At 46.6% G+C, this 20,604-nt stretch overlaps 1 protein-coding gene across 1 annotated transcript in view; it reads right to left on the bottom strand.

Moving 5' to 3' along the window:
- Positions 1-8,939, bottom strand: part of LOC115384265 (NACHT, LRR and PYD domains-containing protein 12-like) — a gene marked incomplete at its 5' end in the record, with an annotated part of 32,096 nt that extends 23,157 nt beyond the window's left edge. Inside the window, 4 exons of the mRNA XM_030086596.1 lie at positions 2,160-2,342; positions 2,597-2,770; positions 7,015-7,495; positions 7,616-8,939. Coding sequence (XP_029942456.1) covers positions 2,160-2,342; positions 2,597-2,770; positions 7,015-7,495; positions 7,616-8,939 — 2,162 coding nt within the window. The remainder of the gene's footprint in view (positions 1-2,159; positions 2,343-2,596; positions 2,771-7,014; positions 7,496-7,615) is intronic.
- Positions 8,940-20,604: the final 11,665 nt, after the last annotated feature.

The following is a 20,604-nucleotide window of genomic DNA, read 5'->3' as shown; positions in this document are numbered from 1 at the left end:
ACGTTAATCCAGCTGGGTAGCTTGATAAAACACAGGACTTGCCATTCAGTCACGTTAAATTTGGGTTTATGAGTGTGGCAAATGTGGAATAGATATTTACTGTGAGACGAGAATTTGTCTGAAATATTTTCCCAGTATTAATGATGAAATATTCCTCATGTGGCTGATATTATTTCCACCAATAGGACTCGTCAGGCAACAAAAATAAGTGGAGATGTTAGCTAAAATTATGAAGTTCAAGGCAGGTGACATTAAAGGTTATCTCCAAAGGGTTTTCCCCCTTCTGGGGCCTTTTGCTGGCCTGTCATTTAATATTAAAGACAGTGAATGTGCTAAATGTGATTTTAATCTACAGCTGTTATCCAAAAGCAAGTTCATGTGCTTTTAATCATTTGTGAAGCTTAATAGCATGACATGCCAGCTCAGTCTACCAAACCCTATAATGTTGTTTTCTTCTCATAAAGGAAAGCCATGGCCAGGAAGCCTGAGCGTCGAGAGGAGGAGAAGAAACAGGTTTAATTATTAAACCTTTTGGGTTTTGATCAGGATTATGTTAAATGGGAATTCCCACTAATTGGCTGTTTTTTCTACACAATAATTGAAAATCTGAAGGCTGTCAGTCATCTTTCAATGTAATTAAGTAATTTGTCATGTAGAAACTGATTATAACAAAATTTTCATGACTGTCAAAATGACCGATTACAACAAAAAAAAAAGTCTAGTAAAACCTGTAGTTTACACATTTATCTTTTTCAATTCATATGTTGGCCTACTAGTATATAGCGCATTATCTCTGGAAATAAGCAAAATTAATCTGTTTGATTTTGTTGTTTTTGTAGTGGAAACACGGATGTCAGGCATTGTGCCCCTGCGACCTTGTCGGGGTGATGGGGTCCTGTTCTGTGTTTGTCTGCCCTCATGTTCTCCTGCCTGGTCACCTGCCTGCTCCTCTTGTTCTCCTGTCTGGTCTTCTGTCTCTTTAACTCTCTAATGTGCCTCGCCTGTCCTGCCCTGTATTTAAGTCCTGCTCTCCTGGTGTGTCTTGTCGGCTCCTTGTGGGTCTGTCTGCGTGCGTCCGTGTCCCTGCCTGCACCTCAGCCCTGTTTGCCTTTTGTTCTTGAGTTTCCTGAGTTCCTGGTTTCCTGACCTCCTGAGTTTTTGGAAATAAAAGACCCTTTTCAACTCTGGCTGCTGCCTGCGCCTGGGTCCTTCCACCTTGCACCCGTGACAACGGAGAGAGGAGGGTTAGCACAGGGGAGCAGGAGGACCAGGAGGGGAAGGAACAGGTTTGATTTTTTTACATGTTGAGTATAGACTCTTTTTTGTTTGTTTGGTTTTTTTTTTTGAGTTTAGACTCTTTTTCAATTCATATATAGGCCTGCCACCTACTGTACCTCATTATGTCAATGGAAATGAGAAAAAAATAATCTGTTTGATTTTGTTGTAAAAGTATTGTAAAATGTTGGAAATTCTGTTCTGTAAATTGCTATGATTTTTCACTTAAAATAAACTTGGCTTCACTTGATTTGAGAGGATTCAGAAGTCTTATTTAGTGTTTTGTGTTGATAATGAATTCACATGAATGAGACCCCGCCCCCCCCCCAATCCTTTTTCTATAAATGTTTAAAAAATAAATAAATAAATAAAAAATAAAAAATTGACCATTTCCCCCTGAGTTTATTTCACAACTCGACTACTGCCCACATGGTCTGGTAGAAGCTCTGCAGCCTGTTCACTCTCCTCCTCCTCTGACTGAACTCTGAAACCACATCCCATCCAGACCTCACTGGACTGCTGGACACTTTCACAACTCTTCATCCTCCAATCCACACTGGAACCCTGTGAAGCTCAGTCAGCTGTTTAGTTCTGCCATGGAGGAGTGAAGAGCCCAGCCGCTACGCTGCTTTGAAAGCTGAAGGTCAACATGGAGCGTGTCAGAGGTTCACAGTCAATGATCCACTGCAGCTCCTTTCTTCTTCTAGCAAGCTTTGAAATGTGGAGCTGCACACGGCTCTGCCACAGTCACAGGACTAAAGAGCAGAGAAGAAGCTCCGTTTCTCCTGGAGATCCTCAGTGTGGATCACTCTCAGATCAGCCTGATGTCTGACCTTTAGTGTCAACACTACTTTACTGAAACACACTCAAACATGGAGTCTGACCTCAGAGTCTGCAGACCACAGAGTGGACTCTGCAGAAAACCACACAGCTGAGAAACTCCTGAATCCTGCAGACGGTTCACACTCAGGTCCAGATGTTCCAGATGTTTCTGGAGGGAGGGGTTGGACTTCAGAGCTGAGACCACAGAAGAACAGCTGATCTCTGACAAACTGCAGAGCTCCAACCTGAATAAAGTGAGAAAGAAGTGAGATTAGAGGACAGAGTTTGATGTTGAAGTGACTGAGAGCTGAAGAAGGTTCAGACTGGAAGAGTTTAGAAATGTAAAGTCCAAACAGCTGAAGCCTCCAGGAGGAGAAGAGCTCTCATCAACATGCTGCAGAGCTCAGTCCACTCTCTGTCCACACTACATCTGGAATCCTCCTGATCTCCTCTCAGTCCTTTGCCTCCAACAGATTCTCCCTTCAGACAGTGAACTGACCTCAGAGTCTCCAGGTTACAGTTTGGACTCTCCAGTCCAGAACACACAATCTTCACTGAGGAATCCTGCAGGTCGTTCCTACTCAGGTCCAGATGTTTCAGATGGGAGGGGTCAGAGGTCAGAGCTGAGGAGATCACTTCACAGTGAGGACCAGAGAGTCCACAGCCAGAAAGACTGTAATGAGACCAGAGAGGACAGGACGCTATGAGAGAGGACACTTTGATGGACTGTTGGACATCAGAGCTTCACTTCTTCACTTTGGCTTCATGTTGACCTGGAGGAGAACCTGGAGGAGAACCTGGAGGAGAACCTGGAGGAGAGAACACTGAGTTCTCAGGTCTTCTCTATGTTGCTGTTTGCAGGTCAGGCCTCAGACGTCTCTAATGTTGCATTCACACCGGACGCGTCGCGGGCGTCGTCGACGCTTGGGACGCCTCGAAGCTGACGCTTGTGACACTTCGAGCACGACACTTGACACCCGGTGGTCACAAAGTCCACGACGCTTGCGACGCTCTTGACGCATGTCAGTTTATTGGCGCGCGGGAGGCTGATATCTGTTTCCAGCTATGGCGGATCGCATCAGGAGAGCGGCTCGCCTTAAAGGCCCGTCCATGCTTCAAATGTATGCGTTTCCACGTCCGCTTTGGAAGCTCCGCGCACCACCGATGCGGACGCGCTTTCTCCCATGCTACATTTTGAGCTCAGCTGTGCGCATCCCATCCAGGCACGGTGAATCCACGCAGCCTCGAGAAGCTTTTCCGGCACTACAGACTGTTTATCTGCTCCTTGATTACGGATTATTTAGAGAAAATTAAGCACATACATTGTCAGTACATTATCATTAAGTAATAAAGTTTATTTAGCCTTTTTTTCCTGTTTCTGAATCGCGGGGGCAGCACCGGAGTGATTAGAGACTTTCACTTCTGTCTGCAGACCTTCTCCTCCCTCCAGACAGTCTGCTTTCTCTTTCCATGAGTTTTTCACTCTTTCCGTGTCTTTAAGTGGAGCCATCAGGCTGGAGCTCCGTCTACTTTATTTGTTAAATAAAGCTAGACCGCGTCGTCGTCGGAAAAGTCGCTATTGGCTGGTCTGCTCCTCTCTGCTCTGCAGCGGGGAGCGTTGACCGCTTGTGAGTGCTTTGGGACGGGGGAGGGGCTCACAGCAGCACCCGCAGCTCATTGACGTCTCTGATTGGTTGACGCTCAGCGGCAGCGAGTCGAGAGTTCAGTTTTCCCAACTCTCAAAAAGCGACGCTCACGACGCTCCTGACACCGGGGACGCTCAAAACGCTCGAAACGCTTGAAAAGTCGACTCTCCTGACGGTCCTGACGCGCCGCCCCGCCGCCCGCCGCTCCACGACGCTCGTCCACCATAGACTTTGCATAGAACAGCGCCGCTCACGACGCCCACGACGCGTCCGGTGTGAACGAGCCATTATTTCGAAAAGTCGTTCTGTGTTGAATCAACAGTCTAGATTCTGATCTTCTTTCTTAAAATAATCCAGTTCAGAGTAAAATCAGTCCTGACCTCTCCTGGGCTGGATGACCCCAGTGGTGGCATTTCCCATGAGGCTTAGTCCTGAACAATGCCTCCCTTAAGGATGCAACAAAAATGAGTGTGTGTGTGTGTGTGTGTGTGTGTGTGTGTGTGTGTGTGTGTGTGTGTGTGTGTGTGTGTGTGTGTGTGTGTGTGTGTGTGTGCAGCTGGGACCTGTTGCACAAAACCAAGATCAGAGATTAATCCTGGATACCTTGGTGATTCTGGACGAACTAATCCAGTCTGCTCCAGAAAAGGACCAGGACCAGGATTTAGTCTGCTCCAGGCCATGGTGAACATTCTGATTCGAGTCATCGAGCCTCCAGTCAGTCTGTTGACTGCCTGACCCCCATTAGACCCAGAGTGGACCTGATCGCCATTAAAGACTAAATGGTAAATTATCTACACTTATATAACACTTTTCCTCTGCATTAACTGACCCCAAAGTGATTTAACTGCATTAACACATCTACCCATTCACACACCCGTGGAGGCAGCTGCCATGCACGGCCCTCAGTCCATCTACGGGGGCAATTTAGGGTTCAGTGTCTTGCCCAAGGACACTTCGACATGCAGACAGGAATTGAACTAACAACCTCCCGATTGCAAGACAACTGATCTCCCCACTTAAAGAACCAGACTTGGCCTGAATCCCATTAGACCCCAACTAGACCAGGCCCCCATTAGATTCAGATAGAACCCGAACCCCACTGGACCCAGCCTGGACCTGACCCTGATTACACCCAGTCTGGACCCAACCTCCATTAGACCCAGACTGGACCCGACCCCCATTGGACCCAGACTGGACCTGACCCCCATTGGACCCAGACTGGACCTGGAGGACCAGGTCTGAGTAGTCTCCTCTATCCTCATGGTCTCACTCAGTGATGTGTTTCCTTGTAGCTCCAGCCTGGTAGAGTTACTGCTGTGGCTGATGGAGACCAGCAAGACTCACCTGGTCTCTGAAAGTCAGTCTGAGGGATCGACCCGAGCAGATCACCAACATGTTGTGTCTCCAGAGAACCAGAAGTTAACCAGGAGTTAACCAGAAGTTAACCAGGAGTTAACCAGGAGTTAACCAGGAGTTAACCATAATGAACCAGGGGTTAACCATAATGAACTAACCTCCTTCACCACTGCTTCATGAACCAGAAGTTAACCATCATGAACCAGGAGTTAACCAGGAGTAAACCAAAATGAGCCACGAGTTTACATAATGATCCAGGAGTTAACTGTCATGAGCCAGGAGTTAACCAGGAGTTAACCATCATGAACTATCCTCCACCAATTCACCACTGCTTTATGAACCAGAGTTTAACCATATTGAGCCAGCCTCCACTAATCCACTGATTTGCAAGCGCAACATTTCATCCATTGTCAAAAAAGATCGAGTTCTGGAGCAGCTGATCTTCAGAGGAAATATCCCAGCGATCTGGAGCAGTGACTCAATTGAAGGTCACCTTCAAAAGACAAAGTACAGCCTTGCAACCCATGACTGCGGTCTGTGTACTTTGCGGCCATCTGTTTTCCGGGTTGATATGAATGAACAACAAACAGAAAACCATCCGATTTCCCATTTCCATTTGGATGAAGGTGAACAAAAAAACTTGAAACAAACCATCTCCCATTTTTTGTTTGGAAATCGAAAACCAAAAAATGTAAAACGAGCCTTTATCTGATTTTTTATTGTGTGTTTATCAAACAAAAGTCGGGAAATAAAATACAGCCTTGATTTAATTCAACCATTTCTCAAGTTTGCGCTGCTGGAAACCTTGGAAATTGAGCTTTCTCTTCTTCTTCTGCTACTTCATCCTCTTTGCTTTTGGGCCTCCATTCTCGATGCCTAAATATAAAAATGCGCATTTTCTTTGGAAATGTTTTTAGGCGATTATGCCCACTTAATAGTGGACATGAATGTCAGCGGTATGACTGCAGTTGAAATCTCTGCACACCTGTGCAGTCAGTTTGGCCCGGTGCGGGGATTTTCAGACAGAAATGTCCGACGATGGATCTCTGAGCGCTGCCTCTCCACCTTTGTGTCGGATGACCAACTCCAGGATGAAGTCGCCTCAGCGTTTGCCAAGGTGAGTAGCATCAAATGTAATTAATTTATATGGATGATTAAAATAGCTGCTTTTCAGTGATTTTCCCACAGTTTTACAGTGACACCTACTGGCAGCAGCAGCACACTGCAGATTCTGCCGACTCAGATCTCATTCATCACGTTGAAATAAACATTTTTTCATCAGAAAAAAATACACATCAAAACAAAATAAAAGTTTCAAATGTGAGACTACAAATGCTCTAAGTATCAATAGGGTTGCTTGCAGTTACACTTTGGTATGTACACATTTTAATTAACAAAATATAGAATTTTGTATATTTGTTACTGGTTCACAATACAATCTAAAAAAGTGTTATTCTTTTTCTTAACAAGCTGATGGTTTTCTATTTCCTGTTGTGTGGCATTTTCATCAACTTGCTGATTCATATGTTTCTGGAATTGATAGGTTGGGCCAACATACGGGAGGAAAATGACGACAGGATTCCTGTCTTCTATGGCATAAATGCCTGTGAGAGTGGGAGCTGCTTTATGAGCGGTTCACCCTCAACACCACCATTCTCATTGCCTGAGATTTATTGTTGAAGTGTTCCCACAACAAAATTTATTGAAAAAATTTTAGAAAAAAATAATCAGTTGAATAATAATCATTTCATGTTTTCTGGTCCTTAATATGACTAGATCACTGTCAACATCATCATTTGTTGTAGATCAAGGTTCTTCAGGACAGATCATTGAGGATCATCTCCACAGAGGAACTACAGGAACTACTTTCTACAAACATCACTGAGACATTGATCATGAGGACATGTGGACTCACTCAGCCTTCCTGCAGTTCTTCACAGCTGGCATCAGTCTCAGTCGTCCCTCCCATGATGTCTTGTACTTCTTCAGGTCCAACTCCTCCAGGACCTGGTCTGACATCTGCAGCATGTAGGCCAGAGCTGAGCAGTGGATCTCAGAGAGTCTCTTCTCTGATCTGTTCTCTGACTTCAGGAACTCTTGGATGTCCTGATGGACTGAGAGGTCCTTCATCTCCGTCAGACAGTGGAAGATGTTGATGCTTCTGTCAGGAGACACTTCCTCACTTCTGATCTCCTTCAGGTTCTGGATGACTCTCTGGATGGTTTCTGGACGGATCTCTGTTGGACCCAGCAGACCTTCTAAGAGTCTCTGGTTGGATTCCAGAGAGAGGCCATGAAGGAAGCGGACAAACAGGTCCAGGTGACCGTTCGGACTGCTGAGGGATTTCTGTAGGACGACCTTCAGGAAGTTGTCCAGAGATGAGAAAGGATCATCATCTTCATCATTATCCTCATCCTCACTAAACTCATCATCCTCATCCTCACTAAACTTTTCATCCTCATCCTCACTAAACTCATCATCCTCATCCTCACTAAACTCATCATCCTCATCCTCACTAAACTCATTATTCTCATCCTCCTCTTTGATGAAGGTCTTCAGCTCGTCTGTCTTCCTGCTGGTGAAACAGTGGAACATGAAGACTGCAGCCAGAAACTCCTGAACACTCAGATGGACGAAGCTGTAGACGGCTTTCTGGAAGATCACAGACTCTCTCTTGAAGATCTGAGTACAGATTCCAGAGTACAGCGAGGCCTCAGTCACATCCAGACCACACTGCTCCAGGTCTTCTTGGTAGAACAGGATGTTTCCTTTGTCCAGATGTTCCAAGGCCATCCTGCCCAGCTTCAGAAGAAGCTCCCTGTCAGCCTTTGTCAGCTTTCTCTGACTGGTTTCATGTGCTCTATGGTACTTGAGCTTCTTCCTGTGTGTCTGAAGCAGCACAAAGTGGGAGTACATGTCAGTCAGGGTCTGGGGCAGCTCTCCTCTCTGCTCGCTGCTCAACATGTGCTCCAGAACTGTAGCAGTGATCCAGCAGAAGACTGGGATTCCACACATGATGTGGAGGCTCCTGGAGGTCTGGATGTGGGAGATGATTCTGCTGCTCAGCTCCTCATCACTCAGCCTCCTCCTGAAGTACTCCTCCTTCTGGGCGTCAGTGAAGCCTCGCACTTCTGTCAGTCTGTCCACACATGTTGGAGGGATCTGATGGGTCGCCGCCGGTCGGGAAGTGATCCAGACCCGAGCCGAGGGCAGCAGATCCCCCCGGATGAGGTTAGTGAGCAGCTCGCCCACCGAAGACTGCCGGGAGACGTCCAGCAGCCGCCGGCCGCCGCTGAAGTCCAGAGAAAGTCTGCTTTCATCCAGGCCGTCAAAGATGAAGAGCAGCTTGCAGACGGCCAGCTCCTCTGCCGTCAGCTTCTGGAGCGTGGGATGGAAAACAGCCAGCAGCGAGAGGAGACTGTACGGCCGCTCTCCCAGCAGGTTCAGCTCCCTGAAGGAGAGCACCACCAGCACACTGACATCCTGGTTCTCCAGGCCCTCGGCCCAGTCCAGACTGAACTTGTGCACCGAGAAGGTTTTTCCGCTGCCGGCCACGCCGCTGGTCACAACCACTCGGATGTGTGTGTGCTGCTGGGTCGAGGCTTTGAAGATGTCCTGAACCCTGATGGCAGTGTGATGGAGGCTCTCCTTCCTGGAAGCTGTCTCCAGCTGCTTCAGCTCAGGTTCCCTCTGAAGCTCCTCACTGAGTCCCTCTGTGATGTGGAGCTCAGTGTAGATCCTGTTGAGGAGGCTTCCTCCTCCTGCTTCATCACTTCCTTCAGTCACACGTTCACATCTCCTCCTCACACTCTTCTTATGTTCTTCTAGAAGCTGCTGCAGACCCACACCTGCTCACAGACAACAACAACAATCACACTGCACACAAACAACAAGCTTTCATGTCTCTACAACACAACAACAAGTCCAGTGAAGACAGACCAGTCCCTCAGCAGACACATGTCCACTCTTACTTAGTGCAGCGGCGCTTCTGGATCTTTCTGGCTGCTCCTCACACACATCAGTCCTCTTCTTCTCTCTGTGGACACCAAGCAACATTTACTCTGAGCAACACAACACAAAGATCCAGCTTCAACTCTCACACTGCTTCACAATCCTGGAGCTGAATCTGAAAGGGAGCTCAACATCTCTCACTCTGGTTTGGAGGAAATCAAAGAAACTAAGAGTTTCTTACTTTGAGTCTGAAGGTCCAGGTTCAACACTGAAGTCTGGTGGAAGATCTTTGGACTTGTCACTCTTCAGAGACAACATGCTGGATCCTGAAGACTCTGCTGTGGGTCTGCACACACACACACACACACACACACACACACACACACACGTTTGTATTTATATCCTCGTGGGGACCTTCCATTGACTCCCATTCATGTCTAACTCCTAACCCTGACCCTAACCCTAACCCTCACCCACACCAAAACAATGCGTCGCCCTAAAGAAATGTTTTTGCACTTCTACTTTTTTCAGTAACAACAACATGGTCAAGAAAACACCGTTTCCCCTCATGGGGACCCAAGAAATGTCCCCACGAGGCACATCGTGCCGGAATTACCTATTCTTGTGGGGACCAAATGGACATTTGGTCCCCACAAGGATAGAAAAACCCGTACACACACACACACACACACACACACACACACACACACACACACACACACACACACACACACACACACACACAGACAGCTTGTCAGCAGATGATAAAGGTCAAATGAATACAATAGAAATGTTAGAACTTGAACCAAAACATCAGATCTGCTCTCAGTCCTGAATATCTGAACTCAGTAACATAATCTCTCTCTGAATCCTCTCTGCTCTCACTATGTTGTCTTCATGTTCTCCCTCAGTGTTTCTCTCTGCTCTCACTGTGTTGTCTTCATGTTCTCCCTCAGTGTTTCTCTCTGCTCTCACTGTGTTGTCTTCATGTTCTCCCTCAGCGTTTCTCTCTGCTCTCACTGTGTTGTCTTCATGTTCTCCCTCAGCGTTTCTCTCTGCTCTCACTGTGTTGTCTTCATGTTCTCCCTCAGCGTTTCTCCTCTCAACATGTCTCTTTGTGTGGATTGTGCTGGTGGACTCTGCAGGAGCAGCTGCCGTCTCTTACCTGTCCACAGACTCTGATCTGTCCTCCTCTTTGTCCACGTCACTCATCTTCAGTCAGCTGAGACAGAATCAGGACAAACCTGTCCAACAGTCACACACAGTATTTCTTTTTGACGTTCACGGAGACAAAACTCAGTCCCACTTTGACGTTAGAAGACAGAAGCTGTTCAGACCCTCAGCGGTTCTCCTCCTCTTGACTGTCAGCTGGACTCTGGACTTGCTGGTTTCCTGGTTGGACTCTTGGACCTGGATCACCTGAGCTCAGCTGCTCCTCCTCCTTTATGATCTGAAATCACAGCCTCACATTCCAGGAAGTGTGTGACACACACCAGCTCCTCAAACTAAGATCATGTGTTTTTGAAGAGATGCTCTTTTTATGTTTCTGTCACTGACACCCGTCATGAATGAAGGTCAGAGGTCAGATCCTCACAGCATGAAGCAAACAAACCCTGGATTCAAAAGACACCAGGGACACGTCCAGAAGATCAGCTTCCACCAGACTGTTGGAGCTGTTAGTCCAGAGGATCTGAGCAGAACAGCTGCTTCTCAGAGAGCTGCTGACCGTCTTTCTGTCCAACAAGGTGAGGAAACACCGAGACCAGAGGAGAGTCCAGCTGAAGGACAACATGACAGGAGGAGACCTGCAGAACCAGACCCCATCCCTCCACATGGACCCCCTGTGGTGGCAGAATTCTATGAAATCTTCTGTAATCAAACTGTTTCCTTATTTACTGTTGGTTATAAAAGGAATGAGTTTCACAGCTGCACATGGCGTGTTTTGTTGGATGCTGTTCATGGGAGCAGTTTACACCAGAGGTCAGAGGTCAAGAGATAGCAGTGCAGAGTGTTGTTTGGAGAAAGGGGGGTGAAGTCAGAAAGAAAAAGAATTTTATGGAGTAAAGGCAGAAATGAGTTCAATCCTCCTTGAGTCGTTTAGAGAAGTGTAGAGTAGGAATGACTTGTCTGTGCTTTGTTCGGACCCCAGCCCACCATAGAGGGTTGAAGATCTCGAGTGTCTGAGAGGGTCTCACTCTCATCCAGACTCCTGAGAGGAGGGTATGATGATGAACTGAAGCTTCAATAAACTTTCAAAGACAACCTTTCCTGAATCCTTATTTCAGACAAATGTACAAATAGCCAACACACCCCATTTCCTCTGAGCTCCAGCTGGAACAACAGGAAGTCTCCTCCTCTGAGTCTGCTTCTTTCTTTATTTATCTCTTTTCTCCAATGTCTCAGGTTCACAGTTCCTTCTAATTGAGGTCTCAGAGAATCACTGATCATCAGAGCGGGGCGTTACCAGTCCCGTCTGAGGATACAAGGTTGCAGTGTCTTGTGTGCCTTCCATGGTTCTTGGGTGGGGGCTCCAGACCCCAGACCCCAGACCCCAGACCACAGGCCACAGTTCCCTTGTTACTGGAAATTGGAAATGTTTCCTGTGAGCTGTACGGTCAGAGGAGGAGAAATGTGTGATGAGTGTCATTTACGACTCATTGGATTAAAGATTGATGAGGTTTTATGATGGAGCTTCACAGTAATCCGTCAGGTCCAAAGTCTGATCAGAGAACAGTCTGGGCTTCAGGCAGGAAACACACAGAAAACTACTTGTACAGAGTTTATGACAAGTTTAAGATGTTCTAAGAGTCAGAAAACATTGATGTTTTGGATGAATACTGGTTACAGTCAGAATATCAAGCTTTTGTTCAAGTTCATACTGATGGATCTGAGGATCCTGTTCCAGGGAAAACTGGGTTCTCAGTCTATATTCCAGGCCTGAAGATTAATGTGATGAGGAGAACATCAGATAATCTATCAGTGTATGCAGTGGAAGTGTTGGCAACAAGTCCAGCTTTACCTCTGTTAGAGAACTCTACAGTGAACAAAGTAATGAAATGTTCTGATGCTCACACTCCACTGCTGTTCCCGAAGTCAAACACATCTAGTTCAAGGCAGGACATTGTTCATGAACTACAGGAAACTTTACTGAGATTTAACCATTGCCTGTAAGGCTGCTTTGTGGTATTTCCCTGCTTATTGGGCCCCACCATGGCTGTTTGCCACACGGTAGGCATTATCTTAGAAACTGCCCATGGAGGTGCTGTTGTGCGTTCTCCTCCCGGCTTATTAGTACCTGTTTTGCCTTTTTAGCGACATGGCTAGTGTTAGCTTTAGACGCTGCTGATGGAGGTGCCATTCATGCGTTTTTCTCGCGACTTAATAAATGACTAGCATGGCTGTTTAGCGTCATGGCTAGTGTTAGCTTCAGACGCTGCTGGTGGAGGCGCCGTTCATGCGCTCTTCTCCCAGCTTATTGGTATCAAGCCCGACTGTTGACACATGGTTTGTGTTAGCTTTACTGACAGGTGAGGACCGCTCTTCCCCCAGCTGATTGAAGCCAGCCTGTTAGCTTAACGGTTGGTGTTAGCTTTAGCTATTGTTTATGAAAGCCACATTGAACCCCCCCCCCTCCTTCTGGCTTAAGCCCGGCACACACTACAGGATTTTTTCAATCTTCCCCGATTCAGAGACCACACACTACAAGACAACAGAGGACAGATCGCACCCGATCTTCCTCTCCTGATCTTCTAGTGTGTGGTGTCGCTCTAGGGCAGACCACACACTACAAGATTCTTCAGCCGAGAATCGGCTCCTCACTCCTTCAAATCTCGCGTCACCCAACGTGACCTTGTGCTGTTTCCCTTCATTGCTGTTTTTACGTTCATCTCCACTTTCAATAATAAGTGGAGAACTCATTCCTTTCCTCAGTTCATTCATTCACATCGGTATCGCTCTGTCAGCGTGAAAAAATCTCTCGGAACACACCGCACACTACACGAAGATTTGACCAGAACTTATTTGCATACTCCTGACAATTGGACCCTGTTGGCTTCGATCAGGAGGAGAAGATCTGGGCAAAATTCGGCCCGATCATCCTGTAGTGTGTGGAGGCCTTTACCTAAGCAAGACGGTGATTACCCATCTAAGATGGCGAATTGGGACCCGGCACAGCCAATCCTGTCCTGTTTTCTCTGACATCACACCCTTACGCAAGTTAAGCCCCTCCCACAAGAACGTGCGACGAATGCGACACAATGCCTGCCGGTATCAAAACACTCCAGCACTCATTATGTGACATGTTATGTCCGATGAGGCAGGTAAATATGTGGGCCTGGACTTTCTCATGCGCGTTCATGAGAAGCAGAGCTTTACAACCAATCGTGATGAAGGATGAAGCGCCGCCCCTCGACCAATCAGGAGAGAGCCTCAGGGGCTCTTCTTACTTACTTACTTACTTGCCCTTTAAACCCCTAGAGGGGCATAGGCCATCCACAACAGTACGCCAGCGTCCACGGTCCTGGGCGATTCGCTCCAACTCCCTCCAGGTGTAGCCAGTCTGTTTGGCGTCCGCCTCCAGGTCTCTTCTCCAGGTGTTCTTTGGTCGGCCTCTCCTTCTCTTCCCCTGAGGATTCCAGGTCAAGGCCTGTCGTGTAATGTTTGTTGATGGTTTCCTCAGGGTATGCCCTATCCATTTCCATCTTCTCCTCCTGATCTCTTCTTCTGCTGGCACTTGGTTGGTTCTTTCCCAGAGATCTGCATTACTGATGGTATTTGGCCAGTGGATCTTTAGAATTCTTCACAGGCATAAATTGATGAAGGTCTGGACTCTTTTGATGGTGGTCTTTGTTGTTCTCCATGTCTCATCCAGGTTGTTATCTCCCAACTTCACCGCTTCTCTGCTGGAGGCGTTGATTTTCAGGATCTTGGTCTTGTTGGGGTGGATGTGGAGGCCGACTTGGGAGGCATGGGAGGCTAGTCTTGTGGTCTTGTTCTGCATCTGTTGTTGATTGTGGGAGAGCAGAGCAAGATCATCAGCAAAGTCCAGGTCGTCCAGCTGGGTCCAGAGGGTCCACTGGATTCCGTCTCTCTGTCCATCTGTCGTCTGCCTCATCACCCAGTCGATGGCGAGGAGAAATAGGAACGGCGACAGAAGGCACCCCTGACGAACACCGGTCTTCACGTCGAAACGACGCGACAACCGGCCTCCATGAACCACCTGACAAGCCCCATTCCCTCGTAAGACTCCTTGATGATGCGTGTCAATTTGGCTGGGATCCCATAGTGTCGGAGGAGTTGCCACAGGGTATCACGATGCAGACTGTCAAAAGCCTTGAGGAAATCCATGAAGTTTACATACAATGAGGAATTCCACTCCAGGGACTGCTCGACTATAATACATAGCGTGGCGATCTGGTCAGTACAGGCTCTGTCCCACCTGAAGCCAGCCTGGTGGTCCCGGAGCCTGGCATCCACTGCGTCCCTCATCCTCTCCAACAGAATTCGGTTGAACACCTTCCCCGGCACTGACATGAGTGTGACGCCTCTGTAGTTCTCACAGCTGCTGAGGTCACCTTTCTTGGGCAGCTTGATAATATGTCCATCTCTTCAATCTGTTGGTGTTTCTTCCTGTTTCCAGATCTTCACAAAGAGCGGTAGTAACATGTCAGCTGTTGCCTCTACATCCGCCTTAAGGGCTTCCGCTGGAATTCCATCTGGGCCGGCTGCCTTGCCGTTCTTCGTCTTCTTGATGGCATGGATAATTTCTTCTCTAGTTGGTGGATCACAGTCTATGTCGATGTCAATCTCTGTTTCTGCTATGTCTGGTGGGTTCTCAGGAGCTGGTCTGTTGAGAAGTTCCTCAAAATGTTCTGCCCACCTCTCTAATAGTTGTTCAGAGTCTGTAATGTTTTGTCCCTGTTTATCTTTGAGCGGTCGTTCTGGTCTGCTGTACTTGCCTGCTAGCTTCTTGGTTATCATGTACAGGTCTTTCATATTGCCGTAGTAGGCCACTTCTTCTGCTTCTTGCGCCAGGCTGTCTATATAGTGTCGTTTATCTTTCTTTATGCTCCTCTTCACTTCTGTATGGGCTTCTGCATATTCTGCTTGGGCTGCTGCTTTGCTGGCTCTTGTACGTTTCACGTTGACTGCTTCTTTCTTGAGTCTTCTTGCTTGTATCTTCCGGAGGGTGTCTACTGAGATCCAGTCCTTATGTTGGTTCTTCTTTGGCACAAGCACTTCTTGGCATGTTTCTTTGAGTGCTTCTTTTGTTCCTTTCCAAAGGTCGTGGGCATCGGCGTCATTGGTGGTAAGCTCCTGCAGTACCTCGAATCTGTTCCTCAGGGTCATGGTGAAAGCTTCCTGTATGTAGGGGCTCTTCTGATTGGTCACAAATACCTGGAGCGGTGGAGATTCCTTATCAACTCAGAACAGAGACAGATGGAAACGCTGCGCCCTTGCGGTAGTGCAATTATACTACACTCCTAAAGGATTATCAATGGATACTCTAACATTTATTCCAAAGAAAACACAGAAAAATTAGCATTGACTAGCAAAATCCTGCCTACAGCACCTTCAAGACCTTTCTATTTAGTACAGCTCTGTTTGTCCTGTCCTTTTCTCTTTCTGTCCCCTCACCCCAACTGGAATCGCAGAAAGCCTCCTCTGAGCCTGGTTCTGCAGGGTTCTTCCTGTTAAAAGGGAGTTTTGTTGAATTGATTGAATTGATTTGAAAGATGAATGATTGTCTTGCACACTATAAATGTATATTATTGAACACACACACACACACACACACACACACACACACACACACACACACACACACACACACACACACACACACACACACTATCACTACTGCATGTTGAGTTTGCTACCCTCTGCTGCTGCTTCTCAGTCAGTAACTCTCCTCATCTCCTCCTCCACTCTTTGGTGTCTCCTGAATCCTAACCTCTGACCCCCGGGCCTTGCCCAGCTGTCCAGCTCCCTGGCATCCTCCGATTCCCTCTGTAACACCAACCTTCTCCCCCAGAGGACTGGAGCTGCAGATTCCATCCTACACCACCGGGGGGAGTGGCCAACAGACGGACGGTGATTCCAGTTGAAATCTATTCCTTTAAACATCATTTGAGACAAGAGGAAAGTTTGCAATACTTGTTCCTGGAAGCAAACAATAGATTAAGTTGTTGTGACTCATATTATGAACTCCAATGAGGCCGAGCTGACCCACATCCTGTCTGCTTGTTCTTCACCAGACGCTAAAGAGTCTTGTTGTCTCAGACTCACATGGGAAACTTTTTCTGGATTCAACTGAAGCCGTTTCCATCCTGGAGTCCAGTCAAACATCATCCCTCATGTTGGTGGATTTACACATCTGAGGACTGGACTTTACATGTCTTTATTAGGGACCGAGCCCCGGAGGGCAAGGTCTCTATTGTTTTTCGTTCGTTCGTTTGTCGTTCTCGTTCTCTATTATTATACTAACGCCCAAATAAACGCCAATTTGACCCCCTAAACATGCACGAAAACTCACCAAATTTGGCACACACATCCGGATCGGCGAAAAATTCGATAAAATGGAAAAAAAAAACCAGCATCTGCTCTATAGCGCCACCTAGATCCCGAAAAACGTCTAAAACAGACGCTACGGCCCGCAGGAATGTCGTAGAGAGATCAAACCAACACGCACGCGTTCGTCTCATCAAGATCTACATTTCACGCGCTCACACCCCTGACCTAAATCCAACAGGAAGTCCGCTATTTCCCTTTCAAAGTAAAATTTTGATGAAAATCACTCCTCGCGAAAAAATTATCTCCTCCGAGACCGTTTGTCGCACAGACATAACAGTCACACGACGTGAAAGAGGACAAATTTCTCTACAAAAGTTGTGAACAACTTTGTCAAAAGTCTGACGGTGTGGATTTTATTAGTGTACGAAGTTGGAAGTCTGAAATCCTGCCTTGCTCCGGCCCTCATCCGTTATAATGGGGAAAAAAGGAAAAAAGTCGCCTTTTTTCAGCACCTCGAACAAGTGGCGACTGCGGCTAAACCGTGACTCCTATCAACAAACCGAGCACACGCAAAGTTCCAGCAGGTTCTCCCGAACAAGATGATGTAACATAAGTGGGGAAAATATCATGTTATATGTATGTTTTCACAGGTAAGAAAAGGTGTGCGCTCTGCATTTTTTTTGCTCTCAGTTATAATGGAGCCGGATGGGGAAAAATCTCGCGCTTCTCACAAACTGAGGCCTCTACAGTCCAAACTAAAAGTCTGACTGCTCTGAAAGCCTCACCAACTGAAAGACAACAAATTTTTCTATCAAACGTGATATTTTTTGTTCAGTTTTGCCAAACAGCAAAGGAACAAGGACCAGTTGTTTCCCCAAAAAAGACTTTTATTTTCTCCTCTCTCCACTCTAACTCACATTACCATATATGGGCATGTATTGCAGTTACACAGCTGACAGCAGCTGTCAATCAAACTCTGCCACTGATTGCCTTCATTCAGTGACTGTCAAAAGCAGCTGGGAGAAGCTAACAACTCCATGTTAGTGGATGGAACATGCTAACAACTCCATGTTAGTGAAGGACTGATGCCACCAGCTCCATGTTAGTGGATGGGACATGCTAACTACTCCATGTTAGTGGATGGGAGATGCTAACTACTCCATGTTAGTGGATGGGAGATGCTAACTTCTCCATGTTAGTGGAGGGGAGATGTTAACTACTCCATGTTAGTGGATGGGAGATGCTAACAGCTCCATGTTAGTGGATGGGAGATGCTAACTACTCCATGTTAGTGGATGCGACATGCTAACTACTCCATGTTAGTGGATGGGAGATGCTAACTACTCCATGTTAGTGGATGGGAGATGCTAAGAACTCCATGTTAGTGGATGGGAGATACTAACTACTCCATGTTAGTTGATGGGAGATGCTAACTACTCCATGTTTGTGGATGGGAGATGCTAGCTACTCCATGTTAGTGGATGGGAGATGCTAACTACTCCATGTTAGTGGATGGGAGATGCTAACTACTCCATGTTAGTGGATGGGACATGCTAACTACTCCATGTTAGTGGATGGGAGATGCTAACTACTCCATGTTAGTGGATGGGAGATGCTAACTACTCCATGTTAGTGGATGGGAGATGCTAACTACTCCATGTTAGTGGATGGGAGATGCTAACTACTCCATGTTAGTGGATGGGAGATGCTAACAGCTCCATGTTAGTAGATGGGACATGCTAACAACTCCATCTTAGTGGATGACAGATGCTAACAGCTCCATGTTAGTGGATGGGAGATGCTAACTTTTCCATGTTAGTGGATGGGAGATGCTAACAACTCTGTGTTAGTGGAAGACAGAGTCTTACAGCTTCATGTTAGTGGGTGGACGTCTCAGTCGCTGGCCGGCGGGGAGGCTCGGTCCCGACCAATGCCGCTTGCGGCTTTAATTCACTTTTACATCTGTTTATTAGCTTCCATCACTTTCTGGAGGCTTTACATCTATTTGTTGTCATTTGCATCAGTTTGTTGGAGTTTTAACTCTGGATATTTGTCCAGGTTGAGAAACTTTTGTAACCATGTTGAGCAAGAAGTCATTTCCTGAGAAACGGACTTGTATAATCAGATCTGATAGAAGGCTGCTGTCACATGTCAGGATGTGGTTGTGTTTCCATGACAGAATTAGAGATATCCTCTCAGATTAAAGCAGTCTGATTTGTCTCTATGTATCTTCTGCAGGCTGAAAACTGATATTCACAACACCTAAACATGTTTGTGTTTCTTCATTCTTTATGTTCTCAAACAGTATTTCAATCAGTAAATTCCAATCAGGCTGGATCAATAAGTAAAACCTTTATACAGCTGGAAGATCCAAAAGCTCCCAGCTTAATGCTGAAACACACTGCAGGATGGATTTAGTCCTGATCTCTGATGATCAAAGTCAGCAAAGGTCCGATTGATGGATGTGTGAAAATGACCAAGTGTCTGACGTTCCTGTGTTCTGAGAATATATTAACTATATATGTCAGTGAAACAGGGAGAGCTCAGAGCTCCTGAACTGGACATATTTCTTCCATTCAGACTCAACTCTGAACAGTTTTAATTCATTATCTGCATCTCCTCCACTCCTGCAGAAACTCTCAGGGACTTCAACAAGAGCAGACAGAGCGGAAGCACAATTAAACTTTTCCTAATCAAACCTAAGAATGTGTTTATTCTGATCTAAACTATTCAATCTGGAACAAACAATGAAAAGAATGACAGTACATATTTGGTGAGTTAAAAACAAAAACACTTGTATGTGTCACATACCGTTACTAATAACTGATTTGTCTGCTGCTCCACTCCGGAGTCAAAAGTAAAAAAAAAAAACAAAAAAAAAGCATTAATGAGCTGAATGATGAAATATCTCCTCACAGTATCCTGCTCTTAATGTGCTCATCTTTCTATTGTCTCCAGCTTGTTCCACAGTCTGTAAGACATGAATGTGTGAAATGTGGAGAGTGAATTATGATAAATTTATCTCAAACTATCTTCCCTCTTACTATATTGTTAACCTATTTTTTTTTGACTGAGCCTCACCATCTATGCTCCATTGTGGTGATGGTGTTGGGGTGGTGGTGGCTGAAGGGGAGTTGCAGATATGAATAAATGACCTGAGGGACTGAGCGCTCTCATCTATTGTGTTTTGATGAACTTTCTGTGGTTCCTGAACTGCTTCCCTTCCTGCTCATGAGGAGTTTTTTTCCTTCTTCGGTGACTGTTCATAGAGGAGATGAATGAAAACATGAGGCTCCCTGAGAGTGGTGTCAGGATGGAGGAGAATCAGATGGACAAGTGTTGGGTTTGGGGTCTGAATGGAGGAAACGCTTCCAGCAGTGATACAGTGACTGAGGATTGACTCACTTTCAGCTCTACTGAGCAGAGCAGCTCCCACTTCTCCCTGTTTCACCATCTGCAGCCACACTGACAGCTGAGGAGGATTTTAAAAGCAGCTCCAGCAACACCTTGGTGAGTCGGAGCTGTTTAGCCAATCAGGGAGTGAATACCAGGCTGATGATGAGGGAGTGACAGACTGGATCCTCTAGAGCTCCACACACACTGCAGGAGTTCTAGAAACAAAGACTGAGCATGTTCATTATCACACACCACAGGATCAATCTCTCTGATCACACCACAGGATCAATCACTCTGATCACACCACAGGATCAATCACTCTGATCACTCCTCACACCACAGGATCATCAGACGCCATGTTGTTTTCTCTCATCCATCAGCCGGGCCTTTGCTGACTGAACAGCATCTCCTCCTCCTGGACCAGCCGGCCTGCTCTGTGACTGTCATGTTCTTTCTCCTCCGCTGCTTTCAGCTCCGTCCGTCCGGCTCTACTGGGGAAGAAGCTGACAGCGCTGCAGGTGGATTCCCACCTCGTATCCTGGATTGTGGACTACCTGACTGGCAGACCACAGTTTGTAGTCCTGCAGCACCGGGGCTCCACAGGGGACTGTCCTCTCTCCCTTCCTCTTCACCCTCCACACCAGGG

Source organism: Salarias fasciatus (assembly GCF_902148845.1).
Source record: "Salarias fasciatus chromosome 23 unlocalized genomic scaffold, fSalaFa1.1 super_scaffold_20, whole genome shotgun sequence".
Classification (NCBI taxonomy): Eukaryota; Metazoa; Chordata; class Actinopteri; order Blenniiformes; family Blenniidae; genus Salarias; species Salarias fasciatus.
This window is presented reverse-complemented; position numbering and strand designations above follow the sequence as displayed.